General features: G+C 40.6%; 1 protein-coding gene across 1 annotated transcript in view; it reads right to left on the bottom strand.

Annotated features, from left to right (window-relative positions):
* Positions 1 to 26954, bottom strand: part of insra (insulin receptor a) — a 55167-nt gene that overhangs the window by 6210 nt on the left and 22003 nt on the right. Inside the window, 15 exon segments of the mRNA XM_034208472.1 lie at positions 587 to 816; positions 1192 to 1259; positions 1346 to 1445; positions 1974 to 2133; positions 2902 to 3041; positions 3750 to 3928; positions 3930 to 4031; positions 4853 to 5051; positions 7133 to 7300; positions 9323 to 9576; positions 10271 to 10397; positions 12470 to 12684; positions 13015 to 13159; positions 13799 to 13938; positions 17497 to 17833. Coding sequence (XP_034064363.1) covers positions 587 to 816; positions 1192 to 1259; positions 1346 to 1445; positions 1974 to 2133; positions 2902 to 3041; positions 3750 to 3928; positions 3930 to 4031; positions 4853 to 5051; positions 7133 to 7300; positions 9323 to 9576; positions 10271 to 10397; positions 12470 to 12684; positions 13015 to 13159; positions 13799 to 13938; positions 17497 to 17833 — 2564 coding nt within the window.

Raw genomic sequence — 26954 nt, 5'->3', positions numbered from 1 at the left:
ACAATAATAAAGGATTATTTCCTGGTTAAATAAACTAATGAAAATTAAATTAAAGTTTATCATAAAACAGCTTTTCTGTCAATTCTCTCTACATTGAACCACTGAAATTGAACTGACTTGATATTCCAGGAGATTCAAATTCATCACTTTTCTCAAGTCTCAAGTCCAATGTAACCAACTAGGGAATTTAACTTGATTCGCAAAAATATTTTACCATTATGGCCATCCCTACAGAGTTCTCCAACCATGTATTTTGTTTGTATATGTAGCTATATACTACTCAGACATTATGCCTGGCACTAACAAAAACAGACCATAACAAATAAATAAAACATAAATACTGAAACACAAAAAAAAAATACAAAAAAATAAAATAAAACTAAACTAAATGAAATCGAAAAATCTAAACTGAAATAGAATTAAAAAATATATCCTTCTCCGATCAGTTTGGTCTACATATGGACAGTTGAAACGTTTCTGTGGGGTTCATTGATTCACACCCCACATTGCACTTGTACGTATCAGTAACCAAAAAGCTCTGTGTTTAAGTGCTAGATGAGTTTCAGAACATGTCGTCTCTCCTCACCACATGGTGGCAGCTGAACGCCTTCATGACCGAGGCCTCGTTCAGGAACTCGATTCTCTCCCGCAGGCTAGCCGACTCGTTCACCGTCTTCACCGCCACGTGTGAGTCCCCCTCGCCCTTGATGATGTCCTTGGCAATTCCCTCGTACACCATGCCGAACGAGCCCTGCCCCAGCTCCCTCAAAATGTTGATCTTGTCTCTGGGCACCTCCCACTCGTCCTCCTCGTACACTGCAGGCACATTTTACAGGAACACGTTACACATGCAGCTTATAACGACTGAGTTCACAGGACCTTACGAAGGTTGGTTAGAACAAGACATTGGATAATGTGATCATGCAATTGATCAGTAATCAGATTTATATCCTATCCTGCATTTTCCAAATCTGATGTTATTTTGCATGCATTTTAAAAGACATCTGGTTAGTGTTACACAATGAAGGACTGAAGAGATCATTGGGCATGTTTTTCAGTAGAGTGAGGTTTTGGACTTATTCCGACAAATGTATTTGTTTTGGAAATCCAATCCGACTGTGTCATGTGCGAGCATATTAAAGAGGACATAAGTAAGCTTCTATATTATTGATGAAGCGGCTCTTTGCTTACCGTCAGCAGCGCTGAGGTACTCTGGGTTAGAAGAGGCGTAGATTGGACCACTAGGTCCTTGAGTTTGACTAAAAGGAAAAACACAACATTTACTTTAATAAATATATCATAATAGGATAATGCATGACAACAACAGGATGTACTGATTCCGTACCTCTTCTTGAACATCACAAATCCTGCACCGGCCACGAACAGCAGCAGCACAAAGCAGATGATCGGTCCGATGACGATCTTCACCGTGTAGAGAGGATCGCCTGTTCAACACACAGAGAGTGAGTCACATTTCAGGTAAGAACAACAACAAGCTCTTAATAAACCCTCAGCGAGCTGCAGCTCAAGGATCAATATCTGGCTCTGTGAACATACACGAGTACAACTTGTAGCATCTTTTGATCTCGATGTAATGCTTGAGAGGACTTAGTCATACAAAGCATCTGCATTTTAATCTTCTGCTTTTGCATACATTCAGATTGATGTGTAATCAAATGTTCCATGTATGGACTCCTCATCAAGTGTGCTGCTGGTGGGAACTAGTCTCATAATATAAAATTAACTAAAGTTACATTTCAGAAAAAATATTGTATTTCTACGGAGCCCTGTGCGGTCAAATGATAGAATAAAAAAAATGTGTGAATCTGTGCAAAGTTATTTGTAAATCCTGTCCTGTGTGGTTTTGCATTTAAGAGATGTCAAATAGCAATACTTGATTGTAAAACTGTGTGAATAGAATCATATTGATGTATGCATGTCTTGGTTTGGCTTCATGTCAGATGCAGACTTACTTGCGTCCTGTACGTAGAAGTACGTGGGGTCGGTCCAGGATCCGTTACCGGCCAGAGACGTGGCCCGGATCCTTACCGTGTAGTTCCCAGGATGCATCACTTTCAGCCTGCAGCCGTGGGTCTCTCTGAACATGCTCCTGGACACGCAGTAGTGCAGCTCCTGTAGGAGAACAACGCCGAGGTCCAGGTGTCAAGTCAAAGTCAACTTTATTGTCAATCTTCCAGTTTGTGTGTACAGACAGAGAGATCGAAATACCGTTTCCCACAATCCCGAAAATAAAAACATGTGTGCAAATATGTATATATGTACACAGAATTTTTACATGTGCACACAGTAAGACCTGAGAGATGTGAACAATACATGACAAACCAATGCTTCATCCTTTTCCAGTTTAAAAAAACATTTGCATTGGATTTAAAGTTGTATTTAATATTTCCACTGTGGAAAGCATCCATGTCTTTTCTTGTTTTCCACAGCGAATAACAGTCTGCAACATCAACCAGATGTTTTGTAGACCTGTCTCCATAGCAACTGAAACATGGTGCAACTCTAAAATTACTTTTCCATTAACTTTATCACCCAAATCACATTAGTGAAACCACAAATTCAAAATGCAAGTCCAGTAATAAGTATTGCCTCTCTTATTTGTCTGTGCTGCATGGGCAGTTTAAAGATGGATGCATTACATTTGATTGTCAGTGAAATTGTCTTTCATTAGCGGCTCGTTAGACAAATGAGAACCGGAAATATAAAAAGTGCTTTGTGACTGTGAATGAGTATAACTGTTTATGTGCTGTTGTAAACTCGCAGTGAACTGATGTACTCAGTGACCCAACCACTGAAAACACTGTGTGTGTGTGTGTGTGTGTGTGTGTGTGTGTGTGTGTGTGTGTGTGTGTGTGTGTGTGTGTGTGTGTGTTTCTTCACCTCAGTATCTCCCAGTCTCTTGTAGTTGACCTCGTACAGGATGATCATGCCATTGGGAGAATTTGGCTCCTGCCATGTGATGTGCACAGCATTTTCTGTCACGTCGAAGTTGATGGGACTCAAGACGTTATCGGCTTTGTCTGCGGGGAGAACAAAATCACATTGTCTTATAAATCATATTTCTAGCAAAACCCAGGTTTGTGTGGATAAAATAGAGGACGAGATGTATGAGTATCCAGTAGGAATACTTTTCTTTTTCTCTCTATCACTCTCCTCTGCTCACACGGAAAAACAGACATCATTATAGTTTTACCTACGCTCCCATGGCTCCCTGTGTCTTTTAGAATAGTGTTACGTTTAAAAAAAATTATGGACAAGGACAAAGATGGGATCGCTGAGTTTGTTGCATGTATTTTGATGGACTCTTATGTTGTTATGACAACAAAAGGTGGGTTGAATTGAAAGGACGGTAAGAAATGTATGATTTCTTTGTTAGTTGGAGTTTTTGGTTATTCCTACGAGTGCAGAAATGCATGTTCTCTAAAGAAAGCTCAAGGTCCCAATTCATTGAGTTCTTCAACAAATATTTTAGGAATTTCAATACACAGTACAAAAACATCTTTGTAATGAACGAGTCGAAGGCATTACCAAAATAAAAAATCTGTTTGTTGCCCAACAAACAGATGACATTCTTTCACTTAAACCACTATTTTTCTTTCTTTACCGAGAGTGAGAAAACATTTGTGTGGAGGGAATGAAAAGCCACCTTTTGTAAGAATAACCAACATCTCCAGGTCGAAACTCATTGATGTTAATGTTTTGTTTGAGAGCTCCAGGTGCCTCCTTACCTTCAGGCATGGTGCGGGCGCTGACGTACGCCGCCATGCTGCAGCGCAGCGGGTCGGTCGGGTGGTTGCAGGCGTGAACTTCGATCTGGTAGCTTGTGAAGTGGCGCAGGTGGGAGATGACGGTGGACTCCTTGGCGTGGACGGTGACGACTGTCTTTATGCTTTCCAACGGTTTCCCCGTCCTCGGGGGTGCCTGTGCCGTGGGGCGGGCTGGGGGCGGTGGTAAGGAAGGGGAGGGTTCGGTTGGCGATGCCCATCGCAGACCGCCGATGTCTGGAGCCTCTAAACAAGGCAAGGCAAAATGTACAAGAAATTAAAAAGATGTCAGATCTGCTTGCAACTTTGCAAACCTGTGTCTGACAAAGTCTGTCACTTCCTGAAAGTGACTTTCACAAGCACTCAATTGGCTAGCTGTGATGCGATGAAAAGGAGTTACGTTTAACCTTCTTTCTCTAGTTCCTTTGTTTTAAATGACACAACCATGTCTCATTTTGAGTGTGTATGAGAGCAACACCATTAGTGTTTTTCAGGAGAAATTGTCTAAAAATGTGCTTTAAGCTCCATTATTAAATTGGGTTTCACTTTCTCTAAGAAGATGACCGGTGTGATATTTGGATCACCTTTAAAACACCGTTGAATTTGAAAGTGTGGACAACTCTTTGTGAGAACAACTTATTTCCTAGTATCACCCTGTATTATACAGTTTAGTTCACTTTAGTGTGCTTTTCTGGGTTGAATTTACTGCAAAACAGGACAGTTCTAGGATGCATTTACAATTATATTTACCGTTTCCATACAACTGATAAGCAGAAGGGTCTGCAGGAAATATTGAGCTAGTTTCAGTGTAGTAGTGACACTAATAGAAGACATAATAGGGAAGAATGTATTAACATGATTTGCTTTAGCACAAATACTCTCTTATATAAGAGTGCTCAGCAGGATCCAAATAGCAAACACAAGATGGAACATGTTTTGTGGGAAGATAAATGGAAATCAATGTTGAAGTGTATTGAGTTTGACAACTCTGAGTTAATCAAACAAAAACACTACATTTTCCTTATGTTTAATTCTTAAAAGAAGTACTCTGCTGTCAGTTGTCTTACTTGAGCTCAAAGACTTCATTGTGGAGGTAATTTTCAAAGGTCTTGCGGTACTCCGAGTCCTCTTTCTCCTTCTTCAGCTCCTTGTCGGTCTTGGGGCAGCCGCAGCATCGCGTCCCCTGGCCCTGATCCTCCGTCTGGTTCCACTTCTGCTCTTCGTCACTGTCCACCTGAGTGGGCACTCGAGACGGCACCTTCATCCCTGGTGAACAGAACAAGGGAGTGAATGGGGTTGTTGGTGCAATAAACACAGACATGTTTTATGCACAAACATCAACGAACACTGGCACAAGCTTGAGGGGCAAGTCTGTCAGTGTCATCACCGAGTCCTCACCCTGTCTCTGAGATAAATTACCAGTGACACTGCCTCCCTACTGACTCCTATCTCTCCAGGATGTGAGAGAGAGATGGGAGTTCAGAAGAGGAAAGTTTGGGCTCAGTTTTATGCAAACATTGTCGGGAACTGATGGCAGTGCATCCGTGAAGGTCAGGCTGAGACAGCAAGAACTGAACCAAGATATATGTCTGAACTTCGCTTGAACCTGAGGCAGAGTGAGGGGAAGATCCAGTGCCAGGTTTCACGTACATTAGTCGAAATAATACTAAGCAAATAAAGAGATCACCTTAACTGCACTAGATTTTCTCGCTCAAGGGTAGAGATTAGATCTTGGTTCAACTCAAACAAATGCGCCACTATGTTTGAAAGATAAAACCTTTCCATAAATGCTTTTCTCTTGCCCTTGTTTGTCCTTCCTGCTGAGACACCATGAACACTGTTTCTTTGACATATTTCTATTGGCATTTATTAACTCCAGTTTTGGTGAATTGAATGTTCTAAAAAAGACAAGCCACTCTTCCAGATCTGCCAGGGGCATGTACAGCTAATGAAAGCTTTTTAAAAAAGGTTAAAATGTCTGTTAATTTTTAGGAGTTTCTTCAAATGTAATGTTTTATGTACATGAAGTAAGCAAACAAATATATAAAGAAAATGAGGATAAGCTTTTGATGGTTGTTTATACATTTTTGTATTGTTTTAGTTTTGGATGTTTGTTGTTGAATTGTTGCCGTTAAGATGGTATGCTTTCGTTTTGATAATTAAGTAATGTAATTTAAAGTGGACTTATCATGTTATATTTGAAACATATTGTAGGGCCATACCTATACAGAACATGTCTGTGAAGTTTTTTTTTCAAAATACCAAACAGTTCACCCGTTGTAGCCATGCCTCTTACTGCTCAAACCCCTCTTTTGCAGCCCTGTTAGAGAAACGCGGATCTTGGGTCCTTAGCTTGAAAAAAAGAAAGAAGAGGAGGCGGAGCTAATGCCTGATCAGAATTCTACCGGAGATAAAGTTAAATTCTGCTGTGATAAAACGCCATCCTGTTCCAAACCACGTCAAGGATTATTTCTGAAACAGTATGGAGCTAAAATGCTTTTTCTCTTGCAGGTTTATCACAAGGTGAGTCCTTTTGTATTTCCTGCTTTTTAAAACACATGTGCTCAGTTCAGTACAGATTAGCTCTGAGTGTTAGCGAGGCTTGCTAATGTAAACAAAGACGAGATTACGTCCAAAACGCGTCAGGCATTCTTTCTGATAGCAACTTTCTGTGGGTCCGCCGCCAATTTGACGTCAGTTCGGATGGAATCTGTATCCGCTCGTTGTACCCCCGTTTTTTAAAGATTTGGGTACGGAGGAAAAGAGAGAGGGTTTTATTTTCTGACGCTGCGTGAGTTCCCCGACGCACCGGGGACACATATTTATGTATAAAAGACATCACAAAGTGCATTTTGCATGATAGGTCCCCTTTAAGTTAAAAGTAGGTCTTTATGTATGTATGACAAGTCAATGAGCTGAAATATTAAACTCTCCTCTAAAACCGAGCTCTCATTCCTTGTGGCTGAACCAACTACTACCACTTGAGTCATGGTTAAGATGGCTAATGTAAAAAAAAAAAACTATTTAAAAAGTAGCAACAAATTCTGCAAAACCTATAATGCTTTGATAATTGATTTATAAAAGGTATCATAGCCTTTTGAATTGGAATTGAACTGATGAACGGCGATGCATTAAGATTCACACCCCAGAGTTAATATGTACTTAAAATGTCATGTTATCTATTGGGGTCATCGGAAGCAGTTAAGAGCTTGAAATGCTGTTGAGTGGGAGGAGCCTTTCTAGTAATGTGAACATGACAGAAGACATTCCTCCTCAGTCAGTCAGACAGTCAAACCGCAAACTCAGACGCAGACACAACAACAGACGACCACAACAATGCGGCTCACCCTTCTGACAGTAGTCGAACTTGTAGAGCTCGATGGCTTCCGGCTGCCGCTGACAGAAGACCAGGTAGTGGGTGATGTTACCGTTGGGGTCGTTGGGAGGTTTCCACTTGAGGATGATCTGGGAGGACGAGTTGGACGAGGAAATGGGGTCCAGCGGTACAGAGGGTTCTGAGGAGAGATCAGAGGAATACAGAGGTTTAACAAGTGGGATTGGTTGATGTTCAGCAGGGCTTCTTAAAGCATACGCATAATCGTTGACAAAAAAAGTTACAAAAACAGTTACAAACATGTACACAATTGTGAGGAATAGGGTGCACCTGTTAAACTATTAAAAAATAAGTTTAATTATGAATACAAATATAAAATCATAAAATGTTGAAGGGTCAATTAACTAATTTTATAAAAAACCCATTCAATATACTGAATATTTTAAAAATACATTTGTAGTTATCAATTTCTCTCCTAATTTTTTTTAAGGTGATCAATATTACATTTGATTCAAATGTTTAACTCTTTAAAATGTTATTCTTCTTACTGTATTAACCTTGGTTTTCACAATTATGCATCCTTCGCAGTTTGAGGTGCATCAGTGAAATGTAAGTATAATTTCACGACTGTAAAGTTACGTGTAATTTCCAGTTGCAAAACAAACTGCATGTTAAGATGAATTTTCTATTCCTAATTTGACCCTACTTAGTGAACACAGATTAGCTCCACTAATGCAAGAGGCATGATAAACATGCGTCAGTGTGATTTGCAATAGCAGTATGGGAACTCTTGCACTAACTGCTTGTTGTTTGTGAAAATGAAATGTAGCTGACAAAATGTATTTAGCGTCTATCCCACCAAATTTTGTGATCATTGATTTGTGCCAAATATGGGCATCTGATTACAAAGTGTGTATTCTGTGCAGTACAGAGTACAAAAAGAGGTCACCAGCTGCATGTGGCGGGAACACAGACTGGCATCACCGTATAACTGTCAGTCTGCTGAGCCGCCTTTTAAGTAGACGTATGAATCAGATTCTCGAGTGGGAAGCAAAAAAAACCAGACACCTTACATCTTAACAGCGTCCCGTCCTGAGGTAGATTAGGAGTTCAGAGACGATAGAAATATCACTGAACAGAAACTGTGAAGAGGGGAATGAACGGGAGGAAGCACGACAGACTGAACCCTGAGGAGACACAGAGAGCTGGGTCGTCACAGTGTGATCGTGTTGTCCCTGTTTCATGACGGTGCCACACACTGGTCCGACTGCATTGTCAGACTAAGTTTCACCAGCAGCAGTTTATTCATAATGACAGCTTTGCCCTTCTGAAGAGGTATTCTGGTTAGACATGAGACAGACCAGGAACCGGGGAGGTTGCCAGACGGGTAAGAAAACAACCCTCCCGACATCTCTGACTGACTGAGTGATGTGTCTGCTGCTGGAAGCCTATTGTGTGAGCGAAGGATGTCATGTTTGATGCGGTTTATCAGGAAGGAAGAGCTCATTGTGTAAAAGGAAGCCGGTTAGACGGGCCATCATGACTACGACAAATTCATCTGTACACGATGCACACCGTGGGTGGCAGAGTACAATTAAGTACTGGGGAAGAGATTTATCATCGTGGTGTGACCGCCTGCTGCAGACACCTTGCTGCACGAGGTAGCACAGCGTCGGTCGATGGCGCCCCGAGCGGATCGTGCCATCTGTCTGCCTCTCCCCTGTTCTTGTGCCAAGGACATTTTTTGAGCTGACAGACTGACACACACAACACTGGAGTGCACCAGTCAATGATAGTGACACCACAATAAATGTGGATTCCAGACAACCCCTAAAAAAGTCAAAATCCAGCAAAGAAAAGGGCTTTTTTTTGCGAAAAATTATTTCACAAATCGTAACCTGGAGCTTCAAATAACAGCATCTTTTGATAACCTTAAGAATTTGGTTTGAGGTTTGAGATTTGTACTAGTTTTTTTAATTAAGGAAGACGTGTCTCAAACATTGATTTTCTTTTAAGAGATTGCTCGATGATGATAATTGTTCATGTCCGTTACTGTAACCTCATGCCTTTACTGATACCATATTTTTTCACTTTCTTAAACAGCTCATCTGTTATTCACATAAATAATCCAGAGATTTCAAATAAATCGGGGGAGTATTTAACTTTATATCCAGTGAACAACACAGATCTAAATCAGTCTTACTGGTGGCGTTGGTGCGGACATATATGATCTCGCTCTTGGCTCCGAGGACCTGGTGCTCGTCAGAGGCTGAGAGCTGCGTTTTCACCATGATGGCGTACTGCGTCCACGGCTTCAGAGGCAAGATGAGATGACCCGGCTCAAACTGCTCCTTGTCCCCCTCTGTGGCCCGGCGCGGAGGGTCAACGTCAGCAATCACCCAGCTGTTGGAGCCGCAGGCGTCCTGCCCGTCAAACTCAGTTACGTTCTGAAAAGTTCTATTTTGGGGAAAAACAATAACAGTAAAAAGTTATATGCCGGCTTAAATTGTATTCCAGTTGAGAAAAGGATATTGAGTTTCAGTTTGATGTTTTACAGCCATTTATCATGGAATATATCTGGCCAGGCAGTGAAGCTAAAAAGCTTTACAAAACATCTCTGAGGCAGAAGAGACGGTTAAAACAGGATTTTTTTTTAAACTAATAAAGGTCCAAAACTATTGAATACAAATAAATAATACCTTTAAATTAATTCAAACTCAACCTGCATGACCTAGTGATACAATATATTGCAGGATTGATGTCCAGTTAATTGTTTGGTGCTTCACTAAAGCCAACAGGTGACCTCATATTAGTTTCTGTGGTAATGCTACTGCAGGCAGAGAATGTTACATCTATTGTGTTGAATCTAAAATGCTTCCTTCAATGACTTCTTAGTCAGTTCAGTGTAATTATTTGAAGAGACTCTTTCAGGAGTTTTGATGTTATAGAGTAAAGTACCGGGCTAATATTGTAAACAGTAACAGATTAGTTGTGTTATATCAAGTGTTTTGCCATTAACACCATCCAAAATGCATCTGATCTGATTCAATTCATATTTTTCATAAATATGATGTACTATGGCAGCTAATAAAATATTTGTCTGGCAGAGATCTAGGTTTGAATGTTAAAGATGGATTTAAAATGTACTTACGCTTCTTTGTAGAGCACCATAAAGCCCAGCAGGTCTCTGAAATCTGGAGGCCAGAAGGGCTCCCACTTGACCATTATCTTATCGCTCATGGTTCGGATCTGGGTAAACTTCAACGGATGGTTCTCACCTGATCAAGAAAAAAAAGAACCAAAATAAAAATTGGAGTACATGGCTATAACTTATCTCTTACAAAAAGCACAGCACTTCATTGTAAAGCTACCATTTACAAATAGCAAGTATTAATCCTGTATTTGACTAATAATAATATTGGGGGGGATGAAACCCTCTTTAATGGTCACACATGCAGAGCACACAGCACACACAGTGAAATGTGTTCTCTGCTTTTACTAGGAGCAGTGGGAAGCTATTGTACAGCGCCCAGGGAGCAATGGGAGTGGGGGGGAAGGGGGTTGTTCGGTGCCTTGCTCAAGGGCACCACGACAGGGCAGGAGGTGAACTGGGAGGTGAACTGGGACCTCTCCAAGTAGCAGTCCACACTCCATTTTTAGGTCTGGTCGGGGACTTGAACCGGCGACCCTACGGCTCCCAGTACAAGCCCCTACTGACTGAGCCACTGCCGGTATACAGTTGGGCTCCAGTTTGCTGTTATGACCCGGCTGCTAAATGTTTGCACGCAAAACAAGCTAGCAAGTAGGGCTGCTCAATTAATCGTATTGTAATCGCAATTACGATTATGGCTTGCAACGATTACGAAAACAACGTAATCGATTATTTTTTTATTATTATTATTATTTTTTTATTGGTTTTTCAGTTGAGTTATACTTAAAGTTCAGGATAATCAACTGTTAAAAACATACTGTTAAAAAAAAAAATTCTCCAATAAATTGATGTTTTCAAAGTAAATGGATAATCGTTTTTAATAATCGTGATATCAATTATTGACCCAAATAATCGAGATTATGATTTTTGCCATAATCGAGCAGCCCTAGTTTCTAGCAAAAATGTGTTAAGAGATGACATGAGCAGTCCTACCAGCATTTGCCATGGTGGCCAAAACATTTTTATTTGGTCTTAAATTGTAGTTCAACATTTATTTCCTGTTACTTCTGGACCATGACGGTGGGCCAGCCTTTAATGTTTAACTGAGTGGAATATGTTGAATATGTTGAACCAAAATGTTGGCTATATGTTAAGGAGCTTTCAGGTTGTGACAGTGCACTGCAACATGTTTGTTGATCTTGTTTATTGGTATTTATTATTTTGATATAATTTATTTAAATGTAGATATGAATGTATAATTTATTTTGTATTGGTTTTTCAGTTGATTACCCTGAACGTATAATTCAACAGTTAAAATGTTCAAATTATTATTTGTTTTAAAGTACAATAAATGGATGTTTTCAAAGTCAATGAATAATCGCATTTAATAATCGCAATTACAATTATTGACCCAAATAATCGAGATTATGATTTTTGCCATAATCGAGCAGCCCTACTAGCAAGCACCCCAACTTTAGCAACTGAACTATATTTAACCGTTTAAAACAAGTGTAGAAGAAAGCATCACCCTGTAATGCCATCCAACCGGCATCTGCTATCATGCGACTTGTGGGTGTGTTCACATTACAACATACTGTAGGGGCAGCCTATTGGAAATACTCTTGTTCATAAACTACCATTGGAAACAGTGATATGATCCTGAACACAACGTCACCTTTTCAGATAACAACGTTTTCAGTTACAGCTCATTCTAAGCGGAAGAAAAAAACGGTGCAAAGTTGAAATTATTTTCCACAAGATTTTCCAGGACATTTTACTTTCTCGCTCTTTTCCCTGACTAAAAATGTTTTCCAGGACACGTTGGAACCCTGAGTCTCTTTAGTTTTCAAAAGAATAAAGTAAAAGTATTAAAAACATATAAAACATTATCCCCTTGTCTCAATCTATAATGAAACAGTATAAACTCATCCCTGTTCACTGTCACCTAACTAGATCAGAATATGTAGTTAAAGCCAGAAACAACAAATAGGACAAAACCTATATCACTGTTACCATGTCAACAGTTATTCTTTGCTTTGCTCTGTTGGTTGTTCCCAGTTAATCCATCAGTAAACATATAGGAACAGGAAATGACCATCATAACAATAACTAGGACTCTGATTGTGTCTGTACCAGAGTCGACTCGTCTGTTGCCATAGTGACTCCTGTAACAGCTGCCATGTTTTCAGAGGTTCTTACATGAGGCCTGGTCTCCGTTGGTCTTGGAGGCGATGTCGTTCTTGATTTGCCTGTCTTTGGTCCCCGACACCTCCTCCATCTTGCGGATCTCCGACATGCAGAGTTTGGAGTTATAGTGGAAAAACATGCGTCCCTGAAGGATGGTCAGCTTGTGTTTGGACCAATCCCAGAGCTGCCGCAGGTTCTGGTTATCCAGGGCATAGAACGAGTAATTTCTGGAAAAGAATACACAAAATTGCATGAAACATATCCTTCATGAGGCATAGGATTTAGCTGAGGATTATATGAAAAATGTAAAAGTGTCTGAGAGTGGTTAGCCCACATTTTGCATCATATGCCATGCTTAAGTTTAGCCCAATGTGCTGCAAGTGCCTTCCACCTCGACTGAATTAAACCTCATATATGATTTGGGAACATCTAACAAAAAACAGTTACCACAGAAAGACATTTTGAAAAAGGTCAGTCCTTCCGCTTTTAACTCATAATTACAGGCAGAGGCTGTGACATGGCGAGGATGAGACGAGGCTCAGAAGAAGGAGACTCACCCGATTTCCTGTTCCTCCCCGCGAATAACACGGAGTTTGCGGAAAAACGAGAGGGATACGAGGGCGTAGGAACGTCTCACTGTCAGGTATCCAGTGATCTCCTCCAGCTGGCCCAGGCTGGCCTCCAGTTCAGCTGCAATGTTGTCTGCAGAAAACCAGAAGAAAAAGCCCTGAAGTGACCTGTGCTTCCACAGCATGCTCAGTGCTGAAGCTCCTCAGGCAGCTGTTGTTTGGCAACAAACTGATCTCTGTTTTCAATTCTTTGTTTTGTTCATCCCAGCTTTCTTTTTGGCAAAATAAGCTGTTCTGGCAAAGAAATTATTGTTTACAATCAAATAAACTTTTAGACATTTTCATTATAAAATGTCATACAATGTTCATGCCCAATGTGTCTTTGTGCTAATGGTTACGTTAAATGTGCTACAAATCTGATACAAATATTGTGTGTTAATCTACACCTAGCTTCTTGCCTTTTCTTAGAGAAAGGACAAATACATTTTTTTCTGAAGAACCAAAACATCCTTTTAATCACACCTCATGCAAACCTCTTACATTTGTGTTGACCTTTTGATCTGTTCATTAATGTATATTGGTGTATTTTTGTTCAAAATATGTCAATTGTTTTATAAAAACACAACAAACCACTTGAGATCATCTAATTCTCAAAGTGGTCTCAGATTCTAAATGTTATTTTATTTCAATTTACAATCTGGTTTATTTGTAATAATGTCTCCTATTGTTGTTCTGTTGTATATTGTAATCTGATTAGAGCACAGATACTCACTTCCTCCACGCAGGTTGATGACGAGGCTCCCGTTGAGGACCGTGCAGCCTCTCAGAGCCTGGGCCGCCGTCACAGAGTCGACCATCTTCAGACCCATACAGACCTTCGGACAGAGCCCTGCACAGGGAGTGCAGATCAGCCTATTGAAGAAAAGCGTGACAAAAAACAAAGATTAGTCAAATATTCTGAAATATGTGTGTTGGAGCAACAAATCAAAAACTGATAGATGTGCTTTGAAGTTAATTCAATTTTTTTTTACAATTCTCTTTAACACGGACATACTAGAAGCATCTGGCTTGCAGGTCGTGAACAGTCTGATTTTGTTTTTGCTGAAACCGGCTGCCTGTTATGGCTGAAAGGGCTGATAAGCAGTGATATTAAACTGAAACAGTAAACTCGCCGGCCAGACAGCTGAAAAAGTCACTTTAAAAACACCAAATCTTTCTGTAGAGCGGAAAACTCGTTTCTGTGGATACATTACTATGAGCTAGCAGTAAAAACATTGATTGCATCATAAACCTTCATAACAATCCATACATGTCTTCTTGCCAAAGACAGCTTTTTTTCAAACTATATTTTTCTTGTGTGAGTTGCCGAGTGGAAGAGAAAGAGAGAACATTGTAAGTTCCTAAAAGAAAACTACTCACAACAAGACTGTTTTTGAAGGTTCAAATGTAGTATTTAAGGCGACAATGAGACAATGCGCTGTTTGCACAGAGTTTTTGTCTTGATTGTGTTCAAGTATTTGTTGCTGCTGGCTGGTTGGTTGGTTTATGAGGTGAGAGTGCCATTGTTTAGCAACGGTTGACTAAGCTGTCACAACAATTACAGAAGAATGTGGCATTTCTTTTGTGGATGCCAAATAATGGATGCTGGTGGCAGCTACAGATATCATGGCACTAATCTACAAGTATATGTTCAAATAAGATAAATATAAAGCAGAGGGTACAGAGGCACTTGTAAAAGATTCATGACAGCTTTAAATAACAAAACAAAGCATCACTGACAAAACACAAAAGATAAAATAGCTGAAAAGCGTGTCTATGTCTTGCAAACAAAAGAAGGTCTATGGCATTGTTACATATCTCTTGACCTTTTTCCCTCTAGTGCCACATCTGCACTTTCAGCCTAGACACTCATAACGCCTTGGAGTACACCGCTTATCCACAAAGCACTTTCATTTCCACAGCTTAGGTTGAAGCCAGAGACGGAGATGGATGCCAAAGAGAAGAGCTGTGCCATAAGGGGAACAGAACGGGATTCAGAGGTTGAGATGAGGGTGGGTTCATCACAGGTCAGCGCTGGTATAAAGGTTTAGATTACAGCTCTGATCACCTGGCAGGAAGGGATCACATCTGCCCATCGAGAGGCTCCTTTTAATGAAATTGGTTCAAGCATTGTTTCAAAGATACGAGCAGCTCCCACTCAAGTTTCACGTGTGCAATGTAGGCAAAAAGTATACAATAATATATATATAGCTTTATATTGGATACACTAATGTGAAGTTATTGTTGTGCATTTTTTTATTTCGTTATTACAACGTTCCTATTGTTTCAACTCTGCTGAACAAAAATAAATATATCTATATAACAGAGAACAGTATCATATAATGCAATTAATGTTATGTGTGTAAAGCACGTGATGTCAAAATATAGATTTGATATAAACCAGAAGTCATGCCTTTATGACAAAACCCTTTAAAGCTGGCACTGAAGATGGCTGCCGTGTGTCAAGCTCCTCCTCATTCATTCTCATTAAGCACTGTTTACATTCATATTATTCATTTGCAATACTAATTGCACTTGCAATAACTTATGTCTTAGATACAGATTTTGCTTTCAACTAAATTACTTCAATTTTTATAGATACTTAATGAGCATTGTTGGAGAGTGCCTGAGGCCCAAGAATTGTATTGCCATGACTGCCAAGTGTAATTGTTGCGCATATGATGTGAACAAAGAACTTGAACCCAACAAATGTGTTAATAATGTTTCGTATTGTTTTACAAGCCTGATGAAATGCACTACAGCTTGAAGCATTTTATTTAACTGATTATAAATGAATCTATGTGGACTTTCATTATTTCTGTTGCACAAAAAGGAACATCTGGGTGTGTGTGATTTTCTTCTGATCTCAAACGTTGGATCTGAACAGTGATCAAACATCAGTAGCACTTCACCCTCATCTGCTTACAGAGTCCAGGTAGAAACGTCCCAGGCGTGTCACTCCATGAATGTGAAGCCGTGTGTTGTTTGAACAGAGATGAATGGTGCTTGTCAAATCTTCTCTGGATAAATAAAGGTTAAACACACATTACTTTTTGCCTGTCATCACTGTCGTCAGAGGCAGGCTGCCCGCTCCACGCTGCTGCGGCTGCTTGCCAGACTCACTCACTCACTCTATTTGCAGCTGGCCAATGGAGTCCTGCTCCCCGGGTCACTGACAGCCTCCCCTGGAGTTTAAGTGCCTCCCAGTCTTGTTGTAACAGAAGACAATAAGTCCTGAAAGATCCAGCTGCGTTTTCAACCTCTGCCCGAGCAAAGTGATTAGTGCTGTCTGCAGAGTCTCGCAGCCACGCCCACACTAATCAACAGCCCGTCATGGTCAGTGAAGTTGTCAAAGAGGGATGCGATAAAGGTCAATGGCAAGTCAGCACAACCACAACACCACACTTCAGGGAGGGAAGTCTGTTCGGATTAAGCTTACCAAGATATGCACACAACTGGTTGTAAATTACAGATGGAAATAAGAAGGGAAAAAACACTTCACACGTCAGTGCCTATAGCTCGCTCACCGCAATGCGGACAGCAGCAGTTGGTAAACAATCATCAATCATTTGTGAGGCGTGTGAGAATTTTTTTTTTTCCCGCAGATGGATACAGTCAGGCTCCGAAACCAGGATGTGCCACTGTGCCAGGCTGCGCTGCACCACTTTGAGATGGCTTTCTGCGGTCTCACACACGCTACAAAGAGGTGTGTGTGTGTGTGTGTGTGCTCATAAACAGTGCTGTCTGAGCTCAGCAGGACCTCTAGTTCCTGCTGAGTCACTCTGTGCTCTGAACACAGTGACAATAACTAAACCAAGGCAGGAAATTATAATTTAACACCACCTTTTTTTAACGAGTTTTAACAATTTTTTCTTTTAAAATGGAGTCTGTTGTTGCTATCGTTATGATCACTTTTTTTATAAAAGATTAAAAGCTTTTTGCTTTAAGATAAAATCTGAAAAACAACTTTTTATTTCTTTAGTTTTTTCTTCCTAGTCATCTGCCTGATCTATTTGGATCAAATACAAACATCAAACGAGGAGGACATATTTTATGAAGAGGCAACAACGGCATTGCCGGCTTAAATCTCTATCCAGAAGCAGTTGACGGACTATGAATGAGTTGTATTAGTGAAGAGTTTGGAATGGGATTCAAAGGTTTAAAAGTACCAATAAGGTATAAAAGATGAGGAATATTATAAGGTTTGTAGAAAAGCTGACACTCAATTAGATTGTTGATTTCATAAGTTAATAGAAAAATGTAGAACATTTGCTGAGAGTTTAAATAAGAGTAAATAAAATATAGCCAGTGAATGCTCCTAGCAGCCACCATTTTTTTCACACCAGATAATAACAAGTGTTCTGTCACTGATCACACATTGTTCCATCAGACCATCAGGAGCCCATCAGACCGGCATGAGTGTCCACTTACGAGGAGGAGTTGACGGTGGTGTAGCCGGAGGGACACTCGTGGATGCAGGCCCCGTTGTGGATGACGTACTCGTGGCAGTCGGCGCTCTTGCTGCGCTCCTTCTCGCGCTTGCATCTGTTGTGGAGATCTTGGCAGAAGCCGAAGGAGACGCAGCGCCAGCCCCTGTAAGTGAAGTGGTTTTCGGGGCAGCGGACCACACACTTGTCCTCGTGCTGGAGGCCGCGGCAGGCCACGCAGTGATCGGCTGAGTGGGGCTTCAGGCAGCCGCCCAGACACTGGTCGTGGCAGCACAGGTCGTCCTTGGTGCAGGCTCGATGTTTACAATGCATCGGGCACACTGCAGGGGAGAGAGGAAGGACAGAGTTAGTGAAGCAAATGTGGAAGTTCAAGAAAGGATTGAATATGAGCAGAGGGAAAAGAGGCAGGAAACAGAAGCTTATCAGCATTCAGACACCTGCGTTTGATTTCAGTTCAACTACTGTAACAAAATCTGTAATCAATGTGCAATATATACTTTTATTTGTACTACTGTTATCTGGCACACTTCTACTACATGCAACAGAATCAGAATACCTTTATTAGTCCCAGAGGGGACATTTACATTGTTACAGCAGGAAAGAGCCAAAGACAGCTCAATGTTACCTAATAAAGCATGCATAAAAAAAACACTTAGTTTATTTATTTTTAAATACTGTTACTTTACTTATAAAGTAATTTTTGTAAATTGTCATCTCTATCTCTAATATTTTATGCATGGCTCTTAATTCATTTTTTGCCTCTATAATTTCGATGTAACAATTTAAATGTCCCCTCTGTGGGACTAATAAAGGTATTCTCTAAGTCCCCCCAAGTTACAGTATATTACAATATATATTTATATCTCAAACTCCAGAGATATCTTGTATGGTCGGAGCTATGTGTCAGCAGGAGGGAAATCCCTCCTCCCTCACGAGCCAGCCGCCCAGAAGACCATCTGTCATTGGCCAACAAGCATGGTGAGTACAAACAGCGGGGATCCAACACTAGTTGAAAAAAGCCAGACACTTATCCAGAAGGCTTGGTGAAAGTGAGACAGAGGGCGAGAAACCTGGAGCGAGACACGTGCGTGATGTCTTGCTTGTTTCTTTTCTTTTAAACACAATAAAAGGAGTGACTTTTAATTGATATAAAATTAAATCAAATGTCCCTTCCTTATTTGTGTTTAGAAAGGGTTATTTGAAAAATAAAAATGTATACAAATCTTCTAGTTCCTCACGCTGAGAAACACTATGATCGATAGAGATCACAACAACTCAGTGGTACACACACACACACCACACACACACACACCACACACACACACACACACACACACACACACACACACACACACACACACACACACACACACACACACACACACACACACACACACCACACACACACACACACACACACACACACACACACACACACACACACACACACACACACACACACACACCACACACACACACACACACACACACACACACACACACACACACACACACACACACACACACACACACACACACACACACACACACACACACACAAATCTGTTTCCAAGAAGAGGGCATTCCAGTCTGTAGGTAGGCTGTTTGTACATGCATCTACATGTGTGCGTGCCCTTAATTCAGCCAGTTACGTAACATCAGACTCTGCAGGTGTGAGTGTGTGTGAGTAGATCAGCTGAGTTTGTGAGTACAAGTGTGTGTGGATAGATGGAGGATTGTCAGAGGTAAATACAGCTGACTGACCTGCCTGCTCAGATTAGCTTGTCAGCCAAGAGAGCCACATTAAGACCGTTTGACAGCCGAGGAGATACTGAGTCCCTACGGTTAAAGGCAGGTTACAGGTCAACTCGTAAAGTTGGGATTATGTTCCTTCTTTTAGGGCAGGAGTGGGGAACCCTTTTCCTCTCAAGGGCCATTTACATTGTTTCTACATTCTCAGAGGGCCGTACAAATGATTGACCTCTGCTTAAAAATACTAAAATCACAGCCCATTCATTTCGCCTTTCTTTCATGCTGAAAGCAACCTCTTAATCCAGATATGTCACCATGACTCGCGCATGCATGCACGTGCACGGTTGTGGCATGACCATCCAAACGGAAAGATATGGACACAAGATGTGTGCAAATGTATTTAGTTTCCTATCCATGTGAACATGATTGAAGTGGGAGGGGGGGCCTAACCTCCTCTAGGGGGGTCCGGGGGGCATGCTCCCCCGGGAAGATTTGTTTTTAAATGTTGAAGTTAAAAGCATCAATCTGGTGCACTTTGAGAGCAACATTAGGAGATCTATGGAAACATCTCTCAACACCCATTTGAAACAGAACTGTAAGCAGATTTTCTTTTTGGATATTTTACAAATCACTCCCCTTTTAAACTGTATTCTTGTTTATTAATAACAACTTTGTTTTGACTGTCATATAGTATTTTATACCCGTTTACTTTATTCTCTTATAACTATAATGATCATATAAAGATGTGCCTTTACCTCACTGGTTGGAGAAAAAGCTTCTTATATTCGTTAGCATAGCTAGCTAACCAGATGCTAATAACAACAAAGTTATTGACTGTATGATCAGAATGACAGATGAACAGATCGCCACTGGGCTTTCAACTAAAGACACAGACACGCAGAAACTGCGGCATGTGTACGGCTCCTTATGGGTACTGCAATTTCTGAAGTGCCGGAGCGGCGTTCTGGTGCTCTCCGTCAGAACTGCACCTCTGTCAGACGAGATATATACCACGTGATGACGCGTTAGGCTCGTGTTGTGTTCAAGGACCCTGACCTTGGCCAGGAAAAACAGGCACTCGCTTGTTTAATTTTGTTGCGGTCTAGATTTCTTAAATTGTTTTCTTTTTTGCGTGTGTTTATAAATTACCTCGAGGGCTGTACCAAATGGTCTCACGGGCCGTATACAGCCCGGGGTCCGGAGGTTCCCCACCCCTGTTTTAGGGGTTTGAAATCATTTTCACCCACATTAAAACAAAACAAGAAGGGACATTTATGTTCCCATTGCAGGAGACAATTATCTCCAAAGTCTGTTGCTCTCTATTGTTGCTGCTTGGTTTCATTAGTGTCCTGAGGTTGACCCTTAAATTACCAAAACAACATGGACCCCCTGTCCTCATAGATTCACAGAGGTAAGCTCTTAAAGATTAAAAGAGTGTGTGTTTGGGGCGGGTGGCAGCAATATGAGAATGGCAGTGTGCGCGGGGAGTTAAAGGGGGCTTGGTGCTAGAAAAAACAAATTATATAACCACCTTTTATCTACGTCAGTCTGTAAATTGAAATAATCTACTCGGCAACAAGATTTACAACAATACAAAAATTATGATTTTCACGCTTTAAAACAAGAAATATCTGCTTGATAGGTTTATGTTCAGACTCAATAGTTTATTAGAAAAGCTGCCCTTCAACTTCCCCTCCAATGTGATGTATGTACACACAAACACACTCCCAAAGCTTTGCAGTCTGCTCACACTGACTCCTGATCCTGCAGCTGGCTCCATGTCGGAGCACAGGCCCAGCAGCAGATCCACCCTCAGCCTTAGCCAATGTGTAGGCTAGCTGCAGAAGCTAGCCATTCAAATGGCCTCTCCCATCTCCAAGGAAGACAGGCGCACAGTTTAACCCTTTGTGTCCCTCTCTCCCCCCGCAGCCAGTCAGACAGCGGCAGCCGCAATGGGAGGTCTGAAAAACCCTCCGACACAAGAGCCACATAGTAACAGGCTGGAGCTGCTCTACTTTTTCCGTCTCTTCACAACTGTGAATCGCCTTCTTTTCTACTAATCTAAACACAAGTATTTCCTGGTAAATAGTGCTGATTTTCAGGCACATCAATCTTGTCAGAACTTTTCAACCGGGAAAACATTTTTCTTTGTCTTTAATGTGATTGTTGATTGGAATGTAGTAGTAAAATGGGTTCAAACACGTGTTGAGACAAACCTGTTGTGTTAGTATTGAGATGAACAGCTCGCTGCCTTGGGCGATGCATCAGGTCTCATCATGTCCACAACTCATTAGCAGATTTTACATACGTTAACCGCACGGGAACAACTGAAAAAAGTCCATACAAATTGAAATATGTGTTTGAACAAAAACAATAATAAGTCCTTCAACAAACTGATGGATCAGGGGCTAAGGGCTGACTTTACATTTAAAAATAATCATTTCAGACACTATGATTAAATAAGTGGAAGGCCATTCATTATTATTTAATAATGATTTAGATAATAACAGACACACTCCCACTCGCTCCCTCCGCTCTGCTGCTGCCAACCTCCTGTCCCTCCCCACCCGGACCAACCTCAAGTCCTGGGGCGACAGAGCCTTCTCCGTTGCTGCACCCACCCTCTGGAACTCACTACCCCAATCCATCAGAGATTCTTCCTCCCTCACAGCATTCAAAACCCACCTGTTCAACACTGCATTCAACCACTGACCACCCCCCTCCCCCCTATTTTCTGTTTTGTTTATCTCTTTTTGTATTTCTTTGTTATCTATTTTTGTATTTCTTTGTTATCTATTTTTTTTGTTTTCTCTTGTCTTTATTTTTCTTAACTCTCTGCCAAAGCGTCTTTGAGTTTCATGAAAAGCGCTATAAAAGTCCCATGTATTATTATTATGATTAATAACTACATTTGAGCCAACTTCTAATATAAGGTAGTCACACAATCCTGTTATCATATGAACCCTGCATTAAAGCAGAAAGTTGCTCATTAAAATGAACAACTTTGATAAACGATAGAGCATTTCAGCGATGATCACCCACAAATATGTTTTGGGTCAAATTTGAACATGTGATTTGTTTTTTTGTTTTGTATAATTTAAAATGAAATATCTTTGGAAATTGTGTTAGATCAATTAGAATAAGTATTTGTTCTTTTTAAGTTTCATTAAAAATGGATATAAACAGTTCAGATAAAGGAATATAACTAGGTAGTTGCATCTCCACATTGAATCTGTTGCGGTGTATCTTATGGTTTTTTAACCAGTTAACTAAAGAAAGAAATACATTTATTTGGAGATATTTTTACAACCAAGACATCCCTTCAGTTGTGTTTCCAAGTAAAAATGCTCAAAGAAATAAATGTATCTAGCTGCACTTTACATGAGTAGATGATAATAATAATAATCCATCATTGCCATTTGCAGCAATGTCTAATGCTTTTTTTAACAGACGATGCAGACTTTTAGGGTTAAAGAGGGTCATTTAATTTGAGTAACTGATATCAACCTCCAGACATGCACCACCACTTTTATGAAGCTCAAGAACAAACTGTCGAAAAGATTTGCACACTTCTCTTTGCCAGCAGCTGACTTGGCCGTGTCTGCCGAGTTGCAATCAATGCTGGTAGTCGATCCTAAATTAGCTGTATTGTTCATCATGGGGGCTTTTATAAAATCAACAACAGTGACCACATTGAAGGAGATGTTGTGTGCCTGTCAAAAATGTTTACAAGGGTGAGACCCAGAGGACCTTTGAGAGTGGGGCCACCCCAAGCCATCTTTGATCTCCTCGGAGAAGGACGCAGAGGAGACGGTTTGTCATTCTTTCCCTAAAACATGCAAATCTCCAGATAGAGGCCCAGTTTCTTTATTATCGTTAGAGACCGTTCAGTTAGCCGCTCGTGAAGAGCAGAGGTCTTTTCTCAGTGGGTCAATTAGTTATGCTCGGCTTGAGTTTGCTCTTGTCAGCATCTCAAGACTTATCTTGCATTTGGACAGCATCACCTGACAACAATAGTGCTGGGTCGGCAGTTGGACTTAGGTCTGTTTACAGTTTAGCTACAGTTTTTATTTATTTGTCTGAGTCTTGATGCTGAATGAATTGCCTCCCGTGTCTGAAGTCCTTATCCGTATTACTCTGGTTCCTCTGACACCACTCTGATCTCTTGTTATGCAGTTGATGCGGTATGATCACATGAAAGCCCGAGGAACAATGCTGCAGAAATGCCTGTCTCTTTATCTCATCAGCAGAGGTTTCACTTGGATGATTGCCACACAATGAGACGCTCAATCACCGTAGCTCAACACAAACAACAACAAATCAACTCAACTCCGAGCCCCTGTGTGATAGAGAATAATACATCCCGTCAGGTCCATGCCAACTTGGAGATGGGAGGTGAAGAAACAGATTTGCCCAGCTTGCCAACACAAGGCGAGCTTCAACAACGTGGGGTGTCGAAAAGGCAGAAAGAATCCACTTAGCTTGCAAGGAATGACTCACACAGTTCATCATAATCGGCTCCTTGTCTGATATCTGCAACCAACACACACGCACTGTATGAACAGTTATCTATCTCTATGTTCCTTGTTTCCACCAACATTGAAATGCACACCAGCAAGCCATTAGCAATGTGTTCATTCAGGCGAGGAGGAGCACACTCCCCCAAACCCTGAGGTTTCTGCCTAAAATGAAGAGCCTCCGTACGTTTTATGAACCACAGTTCTCTCTGAAATTATTAAGGGTTGTGAGTTTTTCCAAGTTACTTTTATTTGGCAGGAGTAAAACAGCAGTATAATCAGGCTTTCTGCGTCAAGATCATATTAGACCCCAGAAAATGCCAAGCGGGAATGTGGTGGTGCGCGGGTTGGTAATTAAAATTCCACGGCCGTGACATGGGTAGTGTTTAGTTTCTTATGAAAGAAAGTTTTGCTGAAGCTCAAGAAGGGAATAATCTTAAGAAGAAGAAATAAAGAGCTTTTGAAAAATGGCGAACTTTCAACTTTTCTTTCAAACTAACTGACAGAATAAAAGAGCTGCAACTTGAGCGCTGAATTAAATGCCAAATTTGAACTTTGATTTATGTTTGAAATGTGACATGCATTGCTTGGCAGTGGCTGCACAACAGCTGACTCGATATTCAGGGCTGATTAGGTCATGCATTAAGCATGGGAAAGGCACAAAGAAAAAGAAAAGGCTAACCCATATACTGGTTTCATAACGGCATACAGAGGTGTTGGTCTGTAGAAACCCACAGAGCGGCACGCTGATCTCTTTTACAGCACAGTTACAGTGAGAGCTGTACAGGGCCAGAGGAACACAGATTGGAAGAAAACAAAATGTCCTAAAAATTGAGGCACGTATGAGTCAGACATCTGAAACCTATTTTTTTTTCTTTGTTCCTATTTTCAATTTAAACAAAAAAACCTCAGTCTAGTGAGGGGGGGACTTTGATGTACTGCAGGGGGTACTTGAGAGTATTACTTTTTTAGTAATGGTAAAAAATATCAGATTTGCAGTGTTCTTAAAATAATTATACTTCAATAAGTTCGATACAATTAGATTGTTAGTACGATAAACCACATTTGATATGTAACATTTCTTATCTTGATTGCAAAGGTTAACTGCAAACAAACTCAAACAAGTTTGGAGGTTGAAGTTAGACGGGAATCCAGATAACTAACTTGTGCTGGAAACATAGAAGCAATACAGCTAAACACACGGAGAAAGGTGAACACAACGTTCCTTGTTTCTCACTCAAATCTAAGTGCAACAATAAATAAAGTGTAGTTCAAATGATGAACCATCCAGATCTCTCAGGTCTTCAGGGACTGGTCAGCTTTCTGCTCCAAATATCTGGAACAAACTCCCAGAAACCTGCCGGTCCGCTGCAACTCTTACTACTTTTAAATCCAGGCTGAAGACTTGTCTTTTTGCCGCTGCTTTTAATTGAAACTGAGCCGTTGTGTTCATCAGTAAAGTGGAACTTCTGTGTGAACTATTCATATCTTAAACTGCACTGTAACTTTTGATTCATGTATTTTTCTTTTAATGTTTCTTTTATTATCTTTTACTGTTTTTAAATGCTTTTGTCTGAATGTCTTTCATTTTTGTAAAGCACCTTGAATTACCTTGTGTTGAAAGGTGCTATATAAATACATTTGCCTTGCTTAGTTCAACACATCTTCAACACCATCTTAGTGTTATTGCATGAATTGAGACTAACATTTGAAATGTTGCATTTAAGATTTTCGAACACTGTAGTGTACCTCTTGTACCTTATTTTATTTCTCCACCAAAAAAGTTTTGCAAGTTTGATAAAACACTGGTCTACACAATCTTTAACTCTAGTTTTATAACAGAATCAAAACCCCTGGGGCTGGCCTTAGTGTGATTACTGGTCTCTGCCCCGAAGATGTCTGTCATTAGTTCAGAGCGGCCTGGTTCCCTCTCTGCTAGTGAGCAACAGAAGTATTATAGTCTTCTATTTCCACACATGTCTCTGCAAACTGCAGCCCCTGCAAATGAAGACCAATCAGCAATAAATCAATTCATCGAGCGCATGGCGTTTGAGTCGTGTTGTTGACTTTGAAAAGAGTCACAGGGACATCAGCGATAATGCTTTACTAATGCTCAATTTCCATATAAAAGCAAGTCATTGACAATGACACTGATATAGACATTTAATGAAATGCTTTATTATGACTCAAACAACCCCAGGCCTTGTAGACTGAAGACAATCCATTTTAATGTCGTTTGTGAGTTAAGGCCTTATATCATTTGAGGGTAATTACTTATAATTCTATATTTATTAGCACAAAATAACAGACAGAGAGAGAGAGAGAGAGAGAGAGAGAGAGAGAGAGAGAGAGAGAGAGAAGAGACGACTCGGAGAGAAAGAGCGAAGAGAGAGAGAGGAGAGGAAGAGAGAGCGAGAGAGAGAGAAAGTGAAGACAGTGAGAGAGAGAGAGAGAGAGAGAGAGAGAGAGAGAGAAGAGAGAGAGAGAAAGAGAGGGAGAGAGAGAGAGAGAGAGAGAGAGAGAGAGAGAGAGAGAGAGAGAGAGAGAGAGAGAGAGAGACAGAGAGAGAGAGAGAGAGAGAGGAGAGAGGAGAGAGAGAGACTGCCTGGTCCCTCCAGACTTAGAGGGAAAGCATTCATTAAGAGGTGAAAACAGCTGACAGCTAACTATACGATCATTAGTCGACATCAAAACTTTTGATTGATAACTTCATGAAGTCATTTTTCAAACAACCATCAAACTGTTTCCAGCTTCTCAAATGCAACGCTTTTTATCCTTCTTTGTCTTTGGTCTTTTTAGGGGTTGGTTTGAAGTGTTTTGTTGATCTGTCAGTAAATCGATCAATACTCAATTTTAATAATAAATATGTTATCATCATTAGTCATTTAACATGAAAAGTGAAATGTTCTTTGCTGGTAACGAGTTTCTTTTATTGGAGTTTTGCAGCTTTTTTTTTTTTTTTTTTTAATTCTAAATTGATAATCTGAAGATCTTTGGGTTTTTGACTCCATGGGACCTGGGAAGTTCTTTGGGCATTTGTAACTGTTTTGGGACTTTCATAGACAAAGCAGATATTTTCATTATAATCATTCTGAAGTTCTTCTAGTTTGAGTCGTTTGCTTTTTATTGTCGAATGATTTACAATCATAAGAACGACAATCAGGTGATATTT

This window comes from Gymnodraco acuticeps, unplaced genomic scaffold, assembly GCF_902827175.1.
Source record: "Gymnodraco acuticeps unplaced genomic scaffold, fGymAcu1.1, whole genome shotgun sequence".
Taxonomy (NCBI): domain Eukaryota; kingdom Metazoa; phylum Chordata; class Actinopteri; order Perciformes; family Bathydraconidae; genus Gymnodraco; species Gymnodraco acuticeps.
Note: the sequence above shows the minus strand (reverse complement) of the source record. Positions and strands in the feature narration are given on the sequence as shown.